The 22,585-nt window shown below is 37.8% G+C and overlaps 1 protein-coding gene across 3 annotated transcripts in view; it reads left to right on the forward strand.

The window, feature by feature from the left end:
* Window positions 1-18,283, forward strand: part of PKIB (cAMP-dependent protein kinase inhibitor beta) — a 119,374-nt gene extending 101,091 nt beyond the window's left edge. For 2 of the 3 annotated variants that reach the window (XM_067010694.1, XM_067010692.1), the window contains exon 3: window positions 17,463-17,595. In XM_067010694.1, the coding sequence (XP_066866795.1) occupies window positions 17,463-17,569 (107 nt within the window). In that variant the 3' untranslated portion in view covers window positions 17,570-17,595. Of the gene's footprint in view, window positions 1-17,462 lie in introns of all 3 variants that reach the window. The other variant, XM_067010695.1, reaches the window with a different exon arrangement.
* Window positions 18,284-22,585: the final 4,302 nt, after the last annotated feature.

Below are 22,585 nucleotides of genomic sequence, written 5' to 3' on the forward strand. Positions count from 1 at the left end.
AGCCACTTTGGCATGTAAATTATTTTGAGTTAAAGGCCATGGAGACCCCATGGGTTCAAGAGGAATTACTGCCCCTCCCTTAACTCCCTAAAAGGATTTAAGTTGAGGATTTTTCTGAGAAAAAGAGTTATTACCAGAGATAAATTTTATCTAAGTGGCCCCATCTATATGGCAGGGCAAACATCTTATTATCCAACATCTGCTCTTCCTCGTATGTCATGTGAATGACCCTCCTCTCCTTGGAAGCCCCAGTCCCCAACCCCATTCCCTAGCTCAGGATGGCATATAAACCTCATTTTACCTTCCTGTCTCTGACCCTCTTATGTACGTGGAGTTCTGTACTTAATGAAATTTAATTTGATTTTCTCCTGTTAACATCTCACGTCAATTTAATTCTTAGACCAACCAGAAGAACATAGAAGGGTAGAGGAGGTTTTCTTCCTCTCTGACACTAGTAAATGGCAAAGCCAAGTTTCAAGCCAAAATAGGTTGAATCTAGAATCTGTGCTTTTACATATAACCTATATCATCTCCCCAAACGAGAACGCTTTACAGCGATTACTATATGCCAGACACTGTTACTGTTCTAAGTGTCTTACCCATATTAACTCTTTTAATTCTCACAACCCCATGATACAGGTATTATTGTCCCTGTTTGATAGTTTAGGAAACAGGCACAGATTAGTTAAAAGGTTAAAATGATGACTGAGGTTGAGGGTGTGCTCAAAGACAAGACTTTAAGCCAGTCAGTCAGCATACTTAGCTGGTGCAGAATTCAGCTCTGAACCTCTCCCCCCTTCTCCTTTTCCTTGGGGTTCTCTTACTTCCATCGATATTACCCCCCTCCAGGCTGCTCCCCGCCCCCAGCCTGCCACACTGCCTCTTTTTGGTGGCTTTGGTTTAATCATGGGGATGAGCTTCTTCTCTTCGTGCCTCTTTGTCACTCCTTGGATTTAAAACAAATATGACACTAAATGTAGAGAACAAGAAACACTAACTTCCTCTCCACTGAGTGTAGCCCACTTGCTTCCCAGCTCCAACCTTTCCTACACGAATGCCATCTTCCTACCAGGCTCCTACAGCCCAGATGGCCTTGGGTCTCCTCTAATGTTTATCCTCCCTCCTGGTAATTAAATGAATGGTCCCATTCTTCCAGTGTGAACGCCTTCTTCCCTGCAGCAATGGATGCTTAGGTGTTTGGCCAGGAGATAGTGTGAGGAGGAGGGTGAGGGGGGGCGAATTGCTCCATCAGAGAGCATAGACCCATAGAAAAAGAGGTTCTTTTCCATTCACAGATATATTTTTTCAAATACAAGCGTTCTTTATTTCTTGGACTTTAGCTTTCTTATGTGTAGAATAAAGTTATTGGAAAGTCTTTTAAATAATTCTAATTCTGATAGCCTCTGATTTGGGGACTCATTTTAAGAGGTATTTTGAGAGAATAAAACTGTCAGCAGTAGTGGCATATATATTTTAACTTACAAATTCATATTTTGTTTTGTTTGTTTTTAATTTTTTCTGTGCTGCTTATTTCAGTTTTCTGGCTGAGAAGAGACAGACTGGCCACTGTGTGTGCAGTCTTCACAACTGCATACTCAACAAATGATCGATAATATAAATTATCAGCAATAAGTGAAGGAATGATCAGAATTTCTATAGCAAGTAATGCCATATAAAACTTTCACTTAATTTAATTCAGTTGAATGGCTTCCAAAGCTGTCTTCACTTCACCCTCCCCTCACTGCTCCTTCAAGATATAGGCAGCTCCACATCGACACATGTCCTGATACATTACACATCACGCTAGATAAGGAGCCACCCCCTCTGAGTGGCTGGCGACCACCATAAGTGGCTGGCGTACCTCTCCCTTTCTTAAGACTTACACCCTTCTAACTAATCTCCCTGTGCCTCCTCAGCCCACCTGATCCCTATTCTTAGATGTCTCTGGACTTAACCACATTTGACGTCTTTTGGCAACAATGGTCAAAAGAGAGAGGACGGAAAACCATCAGTGGCTGCCTTTCTGGGTTCTCTTGTAGAGTATCTACTGCCTCCCCGAATGAACAGCGTGTTTCAGATGTGACCAAAGGCTGAGAGGAGGCGAAGTGCGCATGTCCTATTTGGAGAGAAATGGGCCAGTGTGGTTGGCACTGAGGTACACAGAGAACTGGTGGGAGATATGGCAAATAAGGTTAGAAATGAGATTCAGAGTACATTCTAGAGACTTGGGAAAGGCATCTGGACCTTATGCTATAGGCAACAGGAAAAAATATATATATGTTTTTTGAGTAGTGAACCAATATAATGAAACTATCAATCTCCTTTATCTTCTTAAGTAATATAAATAAAAATATTTTACACTTTATGCTCAGTCAATAAATGGGAAATGGGTGGCAACTAACTCAAACTGGCCGACCCTGTCAAAAAAAAATCTCCATATCAGAGAAAAGGACCTAGAAGCGGCAAGAAACCTCAGTTCGTTCGATGCCAGCTCAGCCTTCACACATCCCCTCCCGGTACAGGTGATGTATTTCTTGCATATCTAACTTACCTTAGCTAGTACTCTGCTAACAAAAGCCATCTCTCCTCTTTGCCCTTTGTCTTTGTTTTTGGTGTTAAGAAATTTCATTTCAAATGCCCTCAGTCTTCAGAGAAAGCAGGCGGATGTAGAAATTAGAGTCTGAACCCCTCTTGTCTCTGTCACTAAGTCTTCTGCATTTTAATAAGCTGGGGACACAACCATGCTCTGGTAGCATAAGAGAGTAGAATTTCCAAATCCACGAAAGGCCTGTGTGGATTTTCTAAAAAGGAACGAAACAGTTACCAGATGGTAGTTAATAGGACAACTTTAAAGGCAAGTATTTGTTTTGAACTCTTTCCTAAAGGAAAGGTAGCTAATTAATGGAAGAAAAGAGAATAAGAGAGAAAAGCAAGAGGAGAAGAAGAAATACTAAAGATAATGAATAAAGAGAAATGTGAGGAGGAGTGGATATTGGAAAATAAGGGGAACAAATTAGGCAGTTCTAGAAAAATAGAAAAATGGAGAGAAAAAATATATTACTGCAGGTTTTTCACCAAATGGTTGCCTAGGAAACTTAAGTAGGAATGGTTCTCTTCTTTACTGAATAAGTATTGAAGAACACACTGAATTTAGAAACTGTTGGCTCTACCAGTATCAACTGGAAAACAAACACGTTTCAGGCATATTAGTTATGAGCACCATATTTTCTATATTATGCTTTTCTGCAAACAAATGGTTGACTTCAACAATTTTGGAAGGTAATAGGAGAGGAACAGTAAAATTGAAACACAGGCATGGTGAGATTTTTTTTTAATGTAAATGTATTTATTTATTTATTTTTGGCTGTTTTGGGTCTTCGTAGCTGCACGCGGGCTTTCTCTAGTTGCTGTGAGCGGGGTCTACTCTTCGTTGTGTTGCACGAGCTTCTCATTGCGGTGGCTTCTCTTGTTGTGGAGCACGGGCTATAGGCACACGGGCCCAGCAGTTGTGGCTCGCAGGCTCTAGAGCGCAGGCTCCGTAGTTGTGATGCATGGGCTTAGTTGCTCTGCGGCATGTGGAATCTTCCCAGACCAGGACTTGAAACCATGTCCCCTGCGTTGGCAGGCGGATTCTTAACCACTGTGCCACCCGGGAAGTCCCATGGTGAGATTTTTGAGAAGCCAGATTAGTCTAGGATGGCACAATAGTATGTGTAACATTGAGTAACAAACCGTGGAAAAAGTAAATTAGGAAGCAGCTGTGAGCCCATTTGGCAATGTGAGGTCATCTTTGCAATTTGCCAAGTATGGTGTCGAAAAACATTTTCCCACTGTAAAGAGCTTGGTACACTTGAGGTCATGTAATGTAGAGTCAAAAAAAAAATTTCACATTACAAAGCAGTGTTTTACCTTCCATTAAAATGTATTATATTATTATCTATTATCACTGTCACAAAGAACCAAAACATTAAACAATGCTTTACAACTCCTGTTTGTCTTTCACTCTATTTCCCAGAAAATATTAATATTACATTGTTATATATAAACCCATTTCTACAATCTGCCCTCTTGTATTTTGAGGGCTGAATTCTCGGTTTTGGATATGTGTGTGGGGTGTGCGCATGTGTGTGGGGTGTGTGCATGTGTGTGGGGGGTGTGTGTGTGTGTGTTTGGAGTAGTGTGGGAGGAAGCAGGTGGCAATAGGAGTGAGAAGGATTGTCTTCCATGATGATTCACGTCTCTTTTTTTTTTTTTTTTTTTTTTTTTGCGGTACGCGGGCCTCTCACTGTTGTGGCCTCTCCCGTTGCGGAGCACGGGCTCCGGACGCGCAGGCTCAGCGGCCACGGCTCACGGGCCCAGCCGCTCTGCGGCACGTGGGATCTTCCCGGACCGGGGCACGAACCTGCGTCCCCTGCATTGGCAGGCGGACTCCCAACCACTGCGCCACCAGGGAATCCCCACGTCTCTTTTTGATAAACAAAAACAGGACTTAAGAGTGTGAGAATTTTTGCTGTTGTTTGGAAACATACCTTGCTTGTGTCACCCTATTTTTCCTTCATGTGAACACAAGGTATCTATGAGGGAAACTTCCAAAATCATATTCTATCTTGTGGGATAGAATGAACTCTAAATCATAAATATTTATCCTTATAGACAACAAATTGGAAAAGCTTAGCATAAAGCAAAAAACTTATCTTTTGCTTTTGGCAAATGTTTGGACTTCCACCTTGGAATTCATTTTGTCAATTATTTATTCCTCCTTTCTTTATCTAACATAGAAAAAATAAATTTAGAAAGACTGGAAGCAAAGTAAATGTAATACTCAGCCTTTTGGAACTGTTCTAATACTGCAATTTTTTTTAGCTTAACAGTGTTACATGGAATTTACTGCTTTAAATATGATAAAGTGACCGGCATAGTCTAAAAGAATCTGAAAATCTTAGCCTTGGAAGTGTCCCAAAAGATATCTAGTCCAGCTTTCCACTGAATGTGGACTTTTTTTTTTTTACAACATTCCTGGAAGTTCCAGCTCTCATTTGTGTCTTAACAATTCCACCAGCATGAAACAATAATTTATTAAGATTAAACTCAGTATATACTAGGCTCTGTGCTAAGCACATTACAGTAATATCACTTCAACCATCGTTAATCTCCTTATGAGGTACGTGCTAGTGTTATTTTCATTTTACAATGGGAAAACGGAGACTTGCCTGAGGTTTACCATCTCAAGAGATACAGCAGCTATTGGTGTAATTACATTTTTTATTTTTCATAATCCAGGCCACCTATCTGGATCACGGTCAATATTTTTTCCAAAATAGGAATGAGGGAGACAAAGCCAAGAAAATCATGGTGGTTTTTTGCTTTAATTGTATTTATTTATTCCTGGATCTAGGTAGAAAATAGAAAATGAGAAAAAAAGTCAGATATATATTACATATCTCTGCATATTTTATATAACTTAAACATAACTTATGTAGGTATGTATACTTTTTTTAGGTCTTTTTATGTTTTAGTTGAGCAAGATAGCCACACATTTTAATTGTAAGTAAATCTTACAAAAGAGTAAAAAAATGTAATTCAATAATGATTGTAATAAAACAGTTTGGAAAGTTCTGGTCAAATTAGGTATTATAATATTAATATAGTATATACTTTGCCTCACAGGTTTTACTCAGAGATTAGCAATTAGTTGAGTGTGTGACTTTGATTCTTCTCAAACATTACATGAAGGAATTAGCCTAGATGCTCTTCTAAAAATTCTATTCCGAAAAATGCTGTAGGTTTTATTATTTAAGAATTCATTATATAAAACAAAAGAAAGATAAAAATTAGAGAAATGTTTACAATTACACAATATAAAAGAAGCAATAAGAAAAGCATTTTTCAAATTAAAAAATAAATGAGTGACGATATCAGAAAATAGTTCACAAAGGAGGAAAAACAAGTGTCTGAAAAAAATAAAGGAATGTGAATAAAATACAATTTTTTTTTTTGACTACTGAATTAGCCGAGTTAAAGCAATATGGTGTGGTGGTTAAAAGCATGAGATCTGAGACAGACAAACCCTACTGGAATAGCTGCTGTATCTTTTAAGATGGTAAACCTCAGGCAAGTCTCGGTTTTCCCATTGTAAAATGAAAATAACACTAGCACGTACCTCATAAGGAGTTAACAATGGTTTAAGTGATATTACTGTAATGTGCTTAGCACGGAGCCTAGTATATACTGAGTTTAATCTTAATAAATTATTGTTTCATGCTGGTGGAATTGTTAAGACACAGATATTTTAATGAGCAGTAGGATAATGTATTGATGAAATGTTAAATAGTCCTTAACATGCTTCAAATAGTTTTTAATAACACTGGAAAATGGGTCTAGCAATCCCATTTTGGGAACCACAATGAAAAATATTTCTAGATTTTTCCTTTAGCAAAGACTTAACTCTAGACTGTGTTGACTCAATACTTCATTCTATAAGAAGAATGTATGTGTATATATATACATATATGTATACACATACATACATGTATATGCAGTGCATGTTTGCTGTAATACATGCCTCAACATATATGTATATATACACATATGTAATATATATAAACAAAACAAAAATCTAAATTAAAAATTCATCAATGTTTGTTAAAATGTTTGTTTTATCACCATTGTATATTAAATTCTGTATCTTATTTTGAAATTTTGAACATGAGATTCTATTTATGGAAATTAAGAAATTTATTTCAAGTGTATTTTCCAGAGGTATATTATTATTTTTTTCAAATTTTGTGGTAATGCCCACAGGTCTCTAAAATTCCTAGCTGTATAGTTTTAAGAACTCAACTACTTGTAAGTTTACCTAAAAGTACTGACTTTTTCCACTAGTCAAGTAACTGGATGGTGTAATTACATTGTTTATTTTTCATATAAGATTCTTGAGAGATTCTTCTAGTTTTTTTGATGTTTACAATAAATCCATAGCTACTTATAATTAGACTACTTAATTTCCAAAAAATATGGAGGTATTAGGATAAAACATGTTTTTTTAACTAAGAACATACATTTTCTATTAGATGAGTTAAGCACAATAGAACAAAACTACCATGTATAATAAATAAATAAATAAATTTATATTATCTCTAACTATATACTTCATAGTATCTTACAGAATTTTGAGAATATATTAAAAATAAAAGATATCCAGTAACTAAGATTTACCAAGCCTAAGATCAGTCATAAGTTTTTAATATTTGGTAAGAATGACAGCATACTTTTAAAAACTGGCTATCATTATGCTCTCATATATAACACCTTTTTCCTATGGTCATCCTTATTGCCTTTAAATCAGTGAAAAGATTTTAATCTTGATTTCTAATTTACTGTCAAAAACATTTTAATGTAATCAAATTAGTATTTTTCCGTGTCTCTTCAATAATGAATTAATTCAACTTTATTGTTGGGATTACATTGTCACTTAGGCAATGATTATCAGGATTTTAAAACTTAAATGGTTTGTTATTCTAAGTTTGCTGTTTGTAGTCAAGCGTATTTCACAATAAAGAAAAAAGCTGTATTTAATCTGTATTTTAATATTTCTTATATATGTGCTAATGCTCACAGAGATTGGTAAATTAAAATGGTTTTTCCCAAGTATTCCATTTTTCTTTTATTTTTCATAACTATTACTGCCTCAGTTTTCTCATTGTTATTTTTAAAAACATCTATCTCTCAAAATAAGATAATTGGAATACTGCAACTTGTCCCACAAGTTCAGGATTTTGAGTTCTCTGGAAGGTGTGAATCAATAAGAAGGTGCTGGCTGCAGAGAGGGGGGTTCTGAAATGGTGACTTTTGGGAATTCCCTGGCGGTCCGGTGGTTAAGACTCTGCGCTTCCAATGCAGGGGGCTCGGGTTCAATCCCTGGTTGGGGAACTAAGATGCTATAAGCCTGTGGCAAGGCCAAAAAACAAAAAGTGAAATGGTGACTTTCTTCTTGATGTCATTCACACCATGTACTTTCACTATTTTTAAACCTTTAATGAACTCTTAAACGTCTGTTATTTGAGGACACTAAACCAATTAACCTTTGCTTCACAGTTCACTTACTACTAACTAGCTGGGAGAGGGTCCGTAATGCACACTCTTTATGATGGTACGGTTTGCACCACCCACATCACCACTGAGGACAGAGCACAGGCTCCTGCTCCATCTTCCTCCACCCTGGCACGCCTAAATAGTATCTAGACCCATCTGTTATATGAATCAATAGTTAATCATCTTAATTGTGTTATTTAGATTAAAGTATTCATCAGTGCTCTTTTTTAAAAAAAATAAATTTATTTATTTATTTATTTTTGACTGTGTTGGGTCTTTGTTTCTATGCAAGGGCTTTCTCTAGTTGTGGCGAGCGGGGGCCACTCTTCATTGCAGTGCGCAGGCCTCTCACTGTCATGGCCTCTCTTGTTCCAGAGCACAGGCTCCAGACGCGCAGGCTCAGTAGTTGTGGCTCACAGACCCAGTTGCTCCACGGCATGTGGGATCTTCCCAGACCAGGGCTCGAACCCGTATTCCCTGCCTTGACAGGCAGATTCTCAACCACTGAGCCACCAGGGAAGCCCCATCAGTGCTCTTTGATTGCAAGATGCAGACAATCTGAATTTAAGCAAAAATAACTTATTGATTTGTATAACTGTAAGTCCAGAAGTATAGCCAACTTGTAAAAAAGGGGGTCCAGAGCCTTCAATAATTCTGTTGGGCTCTGACTACACTTTTTAGCCCTCATGTGTGTGTTTGGTTTATTCACGGCTTTGGCCAGGAGCTCAAGCAAGTCAACAGGGCTCTGACCCTCTCGTTTGGTTTCGCTTACCTCTGCCTGACTTTGATTTTTCACACTAGGACCAGATGTATGATTGACAAGATGGCCACCAATGACTCCAGATGCTTGACTTCCAGCTTAAACGTCCCACAGGGGAAAGAGACTGTTGTTCCCCAACAGTTCCAGCAAATAATTTCTGGAATACTTTGGTCAGTCTGACTTGAGACATGTTCCAGTACTGAACCTGTTAGCTACAGAAAGAAGGTGCTTGAATTGGCCACGACTGACACTTGTTCTCTCCACAGTGGCAAGGAACAGAGCAATTTGTATTACTTTTAGATGTCATGTAAATTGTGAGACCAGTTCAACTAGATGAAAATTGAATGCTAGAATTATGAGTTTTAAATTTATTAACATATATAATGAGATCATGTAAATTTTAAAATTAAACAAAACATTTAGTATTCATTAATTTTAATTAATTTAATATTCATTAATTTAAATTTGTATTTGCTTTATAATTTTAATAGATAAAATTGGATATTTCCGAAGAAAAATGCTTTGAAAACATTGAAAATACTTTTAATTTTTTTTTGAATTAATTTTAATTTTTTCACTTTTGATGTTTGTAATCCAGTGGAGTTCTATGAGATTCGGGCTTTAGGATTACTAGAATCTACAGAATATGGTGGTATGTTTAAAAAAAATTTTTTTTAATTTTATTGAAATATAGTTGATTTACAATGTTGTTAATTTCTGCTATACAGCAAAGTGATTCAGTTAGACATATGTATTCTTTTTCATATTCTTTTCCATTATGGTTTATCACAGGCTATTGAATATAGTTCCCTGTGCTATACAGTAGGACCTTATTGTTTATCTAATTTTAATTTATTTTAAAAAAACTATATTCAGAATTTGTATACTTTGAATATAAGTACATACTATCTTTTAATCCTCCAGAATAATTGCTGCCAATAGAACCCAAAATAAGTGAAAAATCTTGATTATCACAATATAATTATTTTGCTTAAATGAACATAAGAAAATATATTTTTGAATAATTGTATAATTTATAAATTATGCTTTTCGTTATTAGTCATCCATCCATTGATAGTTCATTAGCAGTGCAATCAGACATGTGCAATAATAACAATTCTTTTGTCTTCGACATTTTGCTAATTTTCATCCTTATGAAATCATACAATTACATATGTCTTTGGATTAGGAAGGTGTATTTGTCAAGGCAGGGAATCATTATGAAGGTGTATTTGTCAAGGCAGGGAGACAGGACATATATTTAACAGCATGTGGGCCTCCATTTTTACTCTTACTCTGGGATCCAGCAGTGTTAAAGGCAGGACGAACAGACAAGACAAGAAATTTGCTCTAAACCTGGATGTCATGGAAGAATTTAAGGTGTTGATAAGAGCAGGACTGGAATGGTTTACTTTTGGGGAAGGCCCATGAAGAGATAAATGAAGTCAGGAGGTAGCTAATAAATGGGATAATAAGGAAAAGTTGAAAGACTAGGTTTATGCTGTGGAGTTTTTCCTGTTCTTCTGGATTGCTTAAGTTACTCTGAGCTTTTCTGTGTTTTTGTGCTAAATATGCTGTTACTTTGATTCTCAATTACCTGTTATACATAATACCTCATAATTAAAAATTCACATTAGTCATCTTTTTAGTGAGTTTAAATCTTTGTGTGAAAATTCAGCTATAATAAATTTATACACACATAAATGTACATGAATATATATGTATACTGAAATTTTTTCTTTGATCACTCTAGTATAGAAGAGATCATGAAACTGATGTCAGTAAGTTCTACTTAATCTAAATTAATTCAGGATTTTTAGTCTTAACGTCTGTGTGTCTGTTTCCTCATATGTAAAATAGGTTTTATAGCAGTACCTACATCATAGGGTTGTTGTGAGAATTAAATGTGTTAATATATGTAAACTGCATAGAATAGTGCTCGGTCTAGAGAAAGTCCTATATGTTTTCTACTATTATGATTACGTCTGCCCTCATCCTTGATGTTGGTCCTAAGAGGTGACGGCTCGTAGGGAAGCACGGTAGGTGGGCATATGCATCTCGTCCTTGATTTTCATCATCTTTGCCTGCTTGCTAGCATCCTTGCTGAGATGTCACATTCCTTTAAAGTTTCTACTCAGGTTACTACCACATCCTGTCTACAAGGCCTTTCTGGTTTCACTTCACACTTAGCTATTTTCACACCTCTTTTCAGCACATTTAGCTTGGGAGAATGCTGGGTCAGACATGTTAGATAATACAAAAGGCCACTTTTATTTAGTGCTCAGCTGTGCTGCTGGGTAAGAAGGGAACTCAACTCCTCTCACTCCATCTGAGCACCAAGGCACTAACTCTGTCTCTCAGATCCATCCAAATGTATAGTAGAAGATTTCTGTCCTGTATTCCACCTTTGAACTCGGCCGGGAAAAGGAAGCCGGTGGAGGACACTGGGCCTTAGCGGGGACTCATTAACTCCCAAGCTCTCTGGCTTCCTGCTCATCTTCCTTCTTTCTCTTCTCCCATCCTTTCCCCCAAACCCAGGTAATCTTTACTTCCTATGGATCTTCTGAGATCTGAGCTAATGGACTGGCTCTCATTTCCTCAGGCTTTCCTGCAGATCTATTGTTGATGTCCCTGGGTGCCCATACCCAAATGTTTTGGCTTCTGTAACTGAGAATCCACTGCCCCTTCCCAGCTTTCCACCTCAACACCCTCTCCCTGCTCTTCTCTGTGGGCACGGCTCCTCCCCGGAGGCTTAGCTGACTAACAAAGTAATTTACTAATCTGATTGCTAGAAGGCTAAGGAGCAAAAAGAAAGAATCAATGATTTATATTGCAAAATATTATTTTGTTCTAATAAGTCTTTGTGTTCTGGGAAGAAAACTGACTTCTCCTGGAGGTATGTTTGTCCCTGTCTGCAGTCTCCAAAAGGGTGAAAACCAGTTTTTTACACAGAATCCATTTCATGAGAATAGTAACTTCCTCATGACACAATGCAGCCTGTGCTTCTCTGGGTGACATTTCCTCCCCTCGCTCCAGGTTTAAGCCTAAGTAGTGGGTTTCATATGCAATGCCCTTCACTAGCATTGACAGTCATTTTATAGGGGTTTTCCACCTTCACGTGCTGGCCTAAACTTCTCCCATCCTTTCTTGCCTGTCTCTGGGGACATTGGCCATGATGCAGGTTGAAGCCGTTCTTCAGGAATAAGCTCCAGTGAAAGCTCTTGCATAAGAGGTGAAGAGTTGGCTTTGCTTACACACAGGGTGCTTTGTACCCTTTGTCTAAGCTTCTGACACCTTTGAAAGGGATAATTATGCCAGGGCAATAGGTGTGAATCGGAATAGTCTCTCTTCCACCCAACAAACCAAACTTTATGGCACTTAGAGTTTATAGACAACAAACAAAGCTGTATCCACTCCTTCCACATAGTGATGGCCTAATTTTTGCCATCAAGAAAACGCTGGCTGAGCTTGGGCTGCATAGGGTCAGGGACCCCTCTCTGATTTGTTGAGTCTGCCTAAGCCTGCATGGTCTCTGTTGTTTTAGCTGTAGTCTCTTTTTAAGTCTCAGCCAAGAATAAAATGCTGCTTCCATAAAGGCAAGGAAAGAGAAAAGTGCTTATGCCAGACTTAAGCTTAACAGCTGTCTGAAACAATTTTCTCTTGAGGACGACTAAGTGTTCTCTCTGGCTTTACCACGGAGTCTAAACCTCTCTCTCAAAGCGCGATCTGTCGCCTGGCACATACCCCAGGCTGCTTGATGACAGCTCTGCAAGGTAACTGGAGCTCTGTCTTGCTGTGCTTTTGTAGACAGCTTTTTTTGGGGTTTTTTTGCGGTACGCGGGCCTCTCACTGCTGTGGCCTCTCCCGTTGCGGAGCACAGGCTCCGGACGCGCAGGCCCAGCGGCCATGGCTCACGGGCCCAGCCGCTCCGCGGCATGTGGGATCTTCCCGGACCGGGACACGAACCCGCGTCCCCTGCATCGGCAGGCGGACTCTCAACCACTGCGCCACCAGGGAAGCCCTTGTAGACAGCTTTGAAAAGAAATTCAGAGCCTAAGGAATGGGCTCTAAATAAAGCTTTCACTCCTTCCTAGGTGTTCTCCAGGGGCTCAGAGAATTGAATCTCTGTGGCAATGTATAAGACTGTTGACCCTTGTTTCTTTCCTTATGTAGGTTCCCTTGCATCTGCCTAGAAAATGCAAAGCAGTCAGTAGTCTGCTAACACTCAATCCAGCAGTTTTTCTGAAACTGGTATTGACTTTGGAGTCTGCCTCATCCCCACATGCCAGTTCTCTCCCATCTATCACCTCAATATGATCTGCTTCTGTAGTGCATGTATTTGCTATAGACAGGCTTCTGTATCCAGTGGGTAGTGCTTTAGCCCACAAGACTCAGTTGTATAAGAAATGTAACTTTATTTTTCTACATTCAAATTTGGTTTCAAATAGGAGTTCCGCAAAGTGGTTTCTACCTAATCTCTGTCAGTGCTGGATAATCTCAACTCATTTAAACTTTGCTTTCAGCAGATGAATGTATTGTATTTCATAGAAGAAAATCAGGCAGGTGTTTCCTCATTTTCTCACATCACATCCACCAGTTTTCCTGCTTCTGTGCCCACGTACATGCCATCCCTCCTGTTTCGATGGCAGAAATATCCCTGCACCTAAGACAACTCCTTCACTGCCCTGTAGTTCTCAAACCTTTCCACCTTCTCAAGCATTTCTCTCCTGAAATTATACCCTTTTTCTTAACCTGCATGAGAACTTCAAGTAATTCAAAAGGTCAGACTTCTTCAACTCCAAAGTGTTAGCTTCCAAAACTTTCTTTTTGCCTTTTTCCTTCCCTGTTCTTCAGTGGTGACAATAGGTGCCTTGAAGTCTGGTTTGAAAGAGTAATGGAACACAAGAGCATTCCCAGGGTGAAAAACACAATGGTTAAACAGTGCAAAATATATTATCCTATTGCACTTTGGTGTATAGTGTCACTCTGTACAAAGTTCTACAATGTCAAACTTTGACTTTGCCCATAGCAAGCTCTAAGGCAGACTGTAGGGCGCTCCGTGCCTCTGCTGAGACCACCACTGCTCTCCACCTCTCTCATGTTTTACTGCCACAGACAGTAACACCTTATCTGTGAAGGCTGTAAAGAGGGCTGACACTGACTGCCCCTAGGAGGCTATCATTAGGAATAGCCTTACTGTCCCTGGTGTGCAAGCCTCTCCGGTCATCATTCCCAATCCACTGCATGATTCTCATTGGCATACCAGCATGCTGTAATACTCCCCAAACCAACTGGGAGTTCCCTGGTGGTCCAGTGATTAGGACTCCGCCCTTTCACTGCAGGGGGCACAGGTTCCATCCCTGGTCGGGAACTAAGATTCTGCATGACGCTTGGTGCAGCGGGGGAAAAAACAAAACAAAACCAGTTTCCATGACTTCACATAACCACTTCCCCAATTTATGTGTTCTTCTCTTTGAAAAACTTTTCAAAAGGCTTGTCTGTACTCACTACGTCCAATTTCTCTCTTAGTTTCTCTGGAACCAACTCTCATCACTCCTATCAGAGGCATCAGTGGCCTCCAGATGACCCAATCTGAAGATCAGCTCTGTCTTCATCTCTCCCAATTTCTCATCCATATTTGACAAAGTTCATCAGTCCCTCCCCTTGAAGTTCTTTTTCCTTTGGCTTCTGGTACATAACACCATCCTTATTTGCCTCCCACTCCACTGACAACTTTTTTTTAGCTTCCTTGTCTGGAACCTCCTACTTTTCCTGATTTATTAATGAAGAGTTCCTAAGGCTCAGTCTTTGAATCGCTTCTCTGTACTGTCCACATTCACTCTTCAGAACTTAAGAGTTTGATGATCTAATCCAGTCCCGTGGCTTTAAAGATCAATGATATGATGTGGTGGCTCCAAAATGTATATCTTATCCTTAAATCTCTCCTCTGAGCTCTAGACTGCCATATTCAAAAGGCTACTTGATATCTGCCTTGAATACATAATAGACATCTTAAGCTTATCATTTCCAAATGAGAAATGATTTACCCCTCCAAAACCAGTGTTTCTCTAGGTTTTTTATTTTTTTTTAAATTTATTTATTTTTTTTTTTTGCGGTACCCGGGCCTCTCACTGTTGTGGCCTCTCCCGTTGCGGAGCACAGGCTCTGGACGCGCAGGCTCAGCGGCCATGGCTCACGGGCCCAGCCGCTCCGCGGCATGTGGGATCCTCCTGGATCGGGGCACGAACCCGCGTCCCCTGCATCGGCAGGCGGACTCTCAACCGCTGCGCCACCAGGGAAGCCCCTCTCTAGGTTTTTTTAAATGCTCTGAATGGAATTACAATTCAATAAGTTGCTCCTGCCAAAATCTTGGAATCTTTCTTGACTCTGCCCTTTCTCTCACGTGGGACAGGAAACCTCAGCATTGTATACACTGCAGGGTGAGTGCAGCCAATGTCCAAAGAAGGTGACTGGGGACTAGATATTGTGATGCCACCACAACAAGCACTTCCTTCATGGCCCCTGGCCCCTGGCCCCTTGCCCTTTCATCTCATTCCCTGTCTTTAGATCTTAGATGCAACCTCATGGAGAAGGGGGAGGGAGGGAATCTTTGAATCGACTTGGGGAAAACCTAAAATGTCTCAATAATCACAAATTTTACTAAATGTGCAAAAAAGTGACCATATAAAGTTTTCTGCTTTTAGGTAAAAATGGGAAGTGAAGTTAGTAATCAAGTTCAGTTACAGAAGGACAAAGATATATGTTATTCTATATATATAGGTTCTGGCCTGCAAATTCATACCCACTGTCCTTGGGGTTTCTCTGCTCTTTATGTGGCTTGTGGGCCTTCTTTCCTGACAGACTGCTCAAGGAGCCTACAGGAATCCCTGTGAGTCAGCAAGATGATCTATTAAGAAGCCAGAAGAAAATATTAATGCCCTCATTCATATTTAATTTTATATAAAATTAGATCTAAATCTTTACTAAGATATATATATATATATTGACATTGGTCCTTTACTTGGGCACACATCAGTCACTTGTCCTGCAGGGTCCTGAGGGAAGAGTGCATGACAGTCAGTGAGTCCCTCATTTTTCATCCTATTTCAATCCTGAGTGTATTTTGGTCTCGAAATAGTAGTTAACAGTAATATGAAGCCATCTACAATTAGCAAAATAATATATAAAAATATTATTTATTTTGTCTTCATCTCATTCTCTTCAATTTATATTTTCTATGAGTTATAATATACATACTGTGTTCATATGGCATTCATATGTATATAAGTTATGAATAAATAAATACACAAATATGAGGTGGATAAATATATTTTACTGATGGGGTGCAAAATAAAAAATATTTAGAGATCATTGCTCATTAGGACATCAATTAGCAGGGCTACTTCTAAATCTTAGAGTGGAAATAGTAGAGCTACACAGTACTTTTAAAAGTTTCTTAAAGAAACAAGTTCCTTTAGGACCATATAGCATCATATTTTGTTCTCTTCTTGGGTTTTTCTTTTGTAAAGTTATAAAGCAGGGCCACTAGTGTCACAAACTCAGAATGAGTGCCACAACACCCCATTCATTAATTTATTCAAATATGCTTATTAAGTATCTCCTATGTGTAAAGTGCGACAGGATAGAACCCAGAGGTTCCTCCTAAGAGTTTCCAAATCAACTAACAAGAGTTCTTGGCAACAATTCTGAATTGTATTTGGTTGCCATAGGGTGTGTGTGCCAGCTATGCAAATCAATTACAGAAAGACCTTTGTCATTGCTCAAGCTGAAAATCTAGACATGCAAGCTAATTCTAGTTAATTGCACATGTATTACTATAACAATTTAAAATGAAAGTTTTTGCCAATGATTAAGTATACAGTTCCTCATTAAGTAAATAATCAAAATTTTAATAAAAGTCATGTTGAAGAGAATTTTGTGATATTTCCAGGTTAAATTTAGCTTTATTTTACTTGGGAAACTCAAACATAGCTATTCAGTTCTTTCTCTTTTCCCCAATTCCATCTTCCTAAAGAGATTACATTTTTTTTAATCTCAAAATTTTACATCAGTAGAATTGTTTTGTTTGTCTTGAATTAGAATCTTGAGTGCATTTGGGTGATTGCTAAATGCTGAGTGCATCTGGATGAGTGCAGGAAGTATCAAGTATGAGGCTCCTACATGTGACTGTTAACATAAATAGGTCAAAGTTCTCTTAACTTCTCTGCCAGAGTTTCCATGAAGTTAAATTTGAAAATGGACCAACATAATGTAGAAGTATGAAAGAATCCCGGGACATTAGAGAAAGAAGAAGACTAATTGATGATCCAAAACAACATCATCATTTCCAGACAATGATACAAATGCTAAAGTGTTTGGATAATTTATCTATGGATAAATATACAGATAGATAGTGGAAGAAACCCTGTGTTTTGAACCTAGACAGTAGTCAAAACAAGAAAATCTTCTCTTAATAGGCTTTTCATATAGGGCAGCCAAGGATTATTATATTAATTTATCTAAATGCTGGATTTGCACAGATTTAAGATTAAAAGTGATAATCCCTGGAATATGAAGTTTTGCTTCATTTTGTTTTTAATTATTTTTGCAGCCAAAGGCTATCTTGAAGAGAGTAAAAGGATTGGGAACACAAACTTATACATGGAAGAGAAACACATTGCTGAAAGAAGTATCACACTTTTGAATAAATGGAGCTAAAACCTTATGGATTCTAAATGGAAAGACTGCATGTAATAGTGATTCAATCTTTTCTGAAAAATTTATAAATTTTAACTCAATTCTGACCTGTTAAAATTTTGAGAAGATGTTTAAAGAGACAGAATGACTATTCTCTCCTGAAGGATCCCCAAGATCTTGAACTGAAGCATTACTTCAATATTTTATGACCCATCTTCTCTTTGATAAAAACTGTATGCTTTCTCTTGATTTTTAAGTCAAAACAATGGCAATTTTGAACATGGTTTCTTAAAGAGAACACATCCTCTCTTTCCACGTTCAGTATCCTCTCCCTCAGGGAAGGGATGTGTGTGTGTGTATGTGTGTGTATCTTTCCTATGAGTTGAAAGTCATTGCAGGGATGGTTCAATATCCACAAATCAATCAACATGATATACCACATTCACAAATTGAAGAATAAAAATTGTATGATTGGGCTTCCCTGGTGGCGCAGTGGTTGAGAGTCCGCCTGCCGATTCAGGGGACGCGGGTTTGAGCCCAGGTCTGGGAAGATCCCACATGCTGCGGAGCAACCGGGCCCGTGAGCCACAACTACTGAGCCTGCGCGTCTGGAGCCTGCGCTCCGCAACAAAAGAGGCCGCGACAGTGAGAGGCCCGTGCACCGCGATGAAGAGTGGCCCCAGCTCGCCGCAACTACAGAAAGCCCTCGCCCAGAACAGAAGACCCAGCACAGCCAAAAATAAATAAATAAATAAAATTGAAAAATTGTATGATTATCTCAATAGATGCAGAAAAAACTTTCAACAAAATCCACAATCCATTTATGATAAAAACCTTCAACAAAGTCAGTACAGAGGGAGCATACCTCAACATAATAAAGGCCATATATTACAAACCCACAGCCAACAACATACTCAAGGGTAAAAGGCTGAAAGCATTTCCGCTAAGATCAGAAACAGGACAAGGATACCCACTCTCACCACTTTTATTTAACACAGAATTGAGAGTCCAAGCCACAGAAATCAAACAAGAAAAAAAATAAAAAGGAATACAAATTGGAAAGGAAGAAGTAAAACTGTCTTTCTTGCAGATGACAATTATATATAGAAAATCTGAAAGATGCTACCAAAAACTATTAGAACTAATAAATGAATTCAGTAAATTTGCAGGATACAAAGTTACCTACAGAAATGTGTTCATTTCTATACACTAGCAATGAACTGTCAGAGAAATTTAAAAAACAATCCCATTTGCAATTGCATCGAAAAGGATAAAATACATAGAAATAAATCTAACCAAAGAGGTAAAAGACTTGTACTCTGAAAACTATAAGACATTGATGAAAGAAATTGAAGACAATACAAAAAAATGGAAAAATATACCAACTTCATGGACTGGAAGAATTAATATTGTTAAAATGGCCATACTACCCAAGACAATTGACAGATTCAATGAAATCCGTACCAAAATACCAAGGAGATATTTCTTAGAACTAGAACAAACAATTCTAAAATTTGTATGGAAACACAAAAAAATCCATATAGCCAAAACAATCTTGAGAAAGAACAAAGCTGGAGGTATCATGCTCACTTATTTTAAACTATACTACAACGGTACATTAATCAAAATAATATGGTACTGGCACAAAAACAGACACATCAATGGAACATAATAGAGAGCCCAGTAATAAACTCACACTTATATGGTCAGTTAATCTACAACAAAGGAGGCAAGACTATACAAAGCTGCAGGAAAGACAGCCTCTTCAATAAATGATGTTGGGAAAATTGGATAGATACATGCAAAGGAATCAAACTGGACTACTTTCTCACACCACATACAAAAATAAACTGAAAATGGATTAAAGACTTAAATGTGGGCTTCCCGGGTGGCGCAGTGTTTGAGAATCCGCCTGCCGATTCTCACGAACCCGGCACACAGGTTCGTGCCCCGGTCCGGGAAGATCCCACGTGCCGCGGAGCGGCTGGGCCTGTGAGCCATGGCCACTGAGCCTGCGCGTCCGGAGCCTGTGCTCCGCAACGGGAGAGGCCACAGCAGTGAGAGGCCCGCGTACTGCAAAAAAAAAAAAAAAAAAAGACTTAAATGTAAGACCTGAAACCATAAAACTCCTAGAAGAAAACATTGGCAGTATGCTCTTTGACATCAGTCTCAGCAACAGTTTTTTGGATCTGTCTCCTCAGGCAAGAGAAATGAAAGCAAAACTAAACAAATAGGACTATGTGTCAAATTAAAAAGCTTTTGCACAGCAAAGGAAACTACCAACCAAACAAAAAGGCTGCCTATTGAATGAGAGAAGATATTTGCAAATGATATGTCTGATAAGTAGTTATCCAAAATATGCAAACAATTCATACAACTCAAATTTTTAAAAAATTTAAAATGGGCAGAAGACTTAAGCAGACATTTTTCCCAGGAAGACATATAAATGGCCAACAGACACATGAAAAGATGCTCTATATCACTGATTATCAGGGAAATGCAAATCAAAACCACAATAAGCTACCAACTCACACCTGTCATAACCACTATCATCAAAAAAAAAAACAACAAGTGTTGGCAAGGATGTGGAATAAAGGGATCCTCTTGTACTGTTGGTGGGATTGTAAATTGGTGCAGAAACTAGGGAAAACAGTATGAGGTCCCTCAAAACACTGAAAATAGAATGACCATACAATCCAGCAATTTCACTTCTGGTTATTTACTCAAAAAAAAAATAAAAATAGTAATTCAAAAAGATATCTGCACACCAATGTTTATTGCAGCATTATTTACAACAGCCAAGATATGGAAGCAACCTCAGTGTGCAATGATAGATAAATGTATAAAGAAGCTGTGAGATATATATATATATATATATATATATATATATATACACACAGACAATGGAATTTTAGTTATTAAAAAATGAAATCTTGCCATTGTGACAACACGGATGGATCTAGAGGACATTATGCTAAATTAAATGTCAGACAGAGAAAGACAAACACTATTTGATCTCACTTATATGTAGAATCTGAAAAATGAAAAAAACAGGCAGACAAAATGACATGAAAACAGACTCATAAGGTAGTGGGAGGGGAGAAATAGGTGAAGGGGATTAAGAGGTATGAACCTCCATTTATAAAATAAATATGCTGTGAGGATGTAATATACAGCATAAGGAACATGGTCAATATTGTAGTAACTTTGTATAGGGATGAAAATAAGTTTTTGTAGACTTATTGTTGTGATCATTTCATAATTTATGCACGTGCCAAATCACTATGTAATATACCTGAAACTAACCATATGCACATCAACTATATTTCAACAACAAAAACAGAAAAGTGTTTGTCATTGTTCAGAAACTGGACTTTGATCCTGAGGATCTGGAAACACAGTTTGACAGCAAACCTTGATCTTGTCTCAGGGACAGACACAAGTCAACTAGGCTGCCATGACTGATATATGCAATCAGAATTTATTGATTTGCAAGAGAAATATAATTGCAGAGCAAATTGTGTTCTCAAGTCCATTGACTAATATATTCTCTTCCTGCAGACAAGTAGCACATGAAAATGGTATAATGAAAATGACCATCGATTGATTTTCAAAAAGAAAATATCTTCTACATTCACAATATGATGAAAAAAAATTTGAGCCACCACTTTTTTCAATAACTCTGCAACATTGCTCTATATTTATTTGGTATCTAAATGCTACAATGAAAAGACTATGGTCAGCCACACTTCTTATAACATTTTATGCATCTTTTCCTCTGATTGAATATTTATTGGATTTTTCCTTATATTTATATATACTTATTTGAATTATATTTGATTCAAAAATATTACTAGAATTAAAGAGCTTGTGTTCTATTTTCATTAATTATGTCAAATGATGAACATTTTGATCTATATACTGAAGCCTATTTTTATTTTTTTTATTTTTTATTTTTTATTTTTTTTATTATTATTATTTTTTTTGGTGGTACGTGGGCCTCTCACTGCTGTGGCCTCTCCCTTTGTGGAGCACAGGCTCCGGACGCTCAGGCTCAGCGGCCATGGCTCATGGGCCCAGCCGCTCCACGGCATGTGGGATCTTCCCGGACCGGGGCACGAACCCGTGTCCCCTGCATCCGCAGGCGGATTCTCAACCACTGCGCCACCAGGGAAGCCCCTGATGCCTATTTTTAGCTACAGAAAGTTTTTCTCAATTATGATTTTCTTTATTACATATCTTATTCCAGTTGTTTAGATGTCTTTCTTAGTAATACCCATAATTAGTCTGTATTTTCATTCTCTTCATGTCTATTATTTCCACTTTTACTATTCATAATATCTCCCTGCATTCTAGAAATTCTCTTCAAACAATATAATTCTATTTATTACTGTCTCCTCTTCAGGATATTAACTACTTCCAAACATAGTAAATTAATATAATATGAAGAGCAGAAAATTTATGATATTCTGGCATTTTCTTAACAGTTTCAAAATGGAGGCTCACCCTTCAACAAATCGATTGGTACTAACATTTGTAAACTTATTCCTATGTGCTTAAAAACAATAACAAAAATAATGCAATCATAATAATGGTTTCAACTTAATAAGTTGCTTTGGAAATAAAAAATTAATTAATTAATACCCTATTTTATTTTTATTTTATTTTATTTTTATATCACTAGCATTCAAAGATATGCTTATACTCCTGTGCTTTCCAATTAGTGATTGGAAAGTGATTAGTGATTCATGGTAAAAAATACCATGAATCTCAATGGCCCATTTATAATTTTTAATTATGTTACTGGTCAAACTATATAAAGAGCTGTTCCAATAAATTGTCTTGAAAATTGCATGTTGTAGATACTTAAATTTTAGATGGAATGTATTATTCAAGGATTCTGTTTCTTCTAGAAAGTGAGTATGAAAATATCTTATTCACAAGAAGGCCCAGGTAGACCAGATGCTCTCTTGGGATAAGACTTCTCAATGTCTTCAGAAATGTCTCCATTTAAATTTATAGAGAGCTTCTTAATTT

Source organism: Kogia breviceps, chromosome 13, assembly GCF_026419965.1.
Source record: "Kogia breviceps isolate mKogBre1 chromosome 13, mKogBre1 haplotype 1, whole genome shotgun sequence".
NCBI classification, from domain to species: domain Eukaryota; kingdom Metazoa; phylum Chordata; class Mammalia; order Artiodactyla; family Physeteridae; genus Kogia; species Kogia breviceps.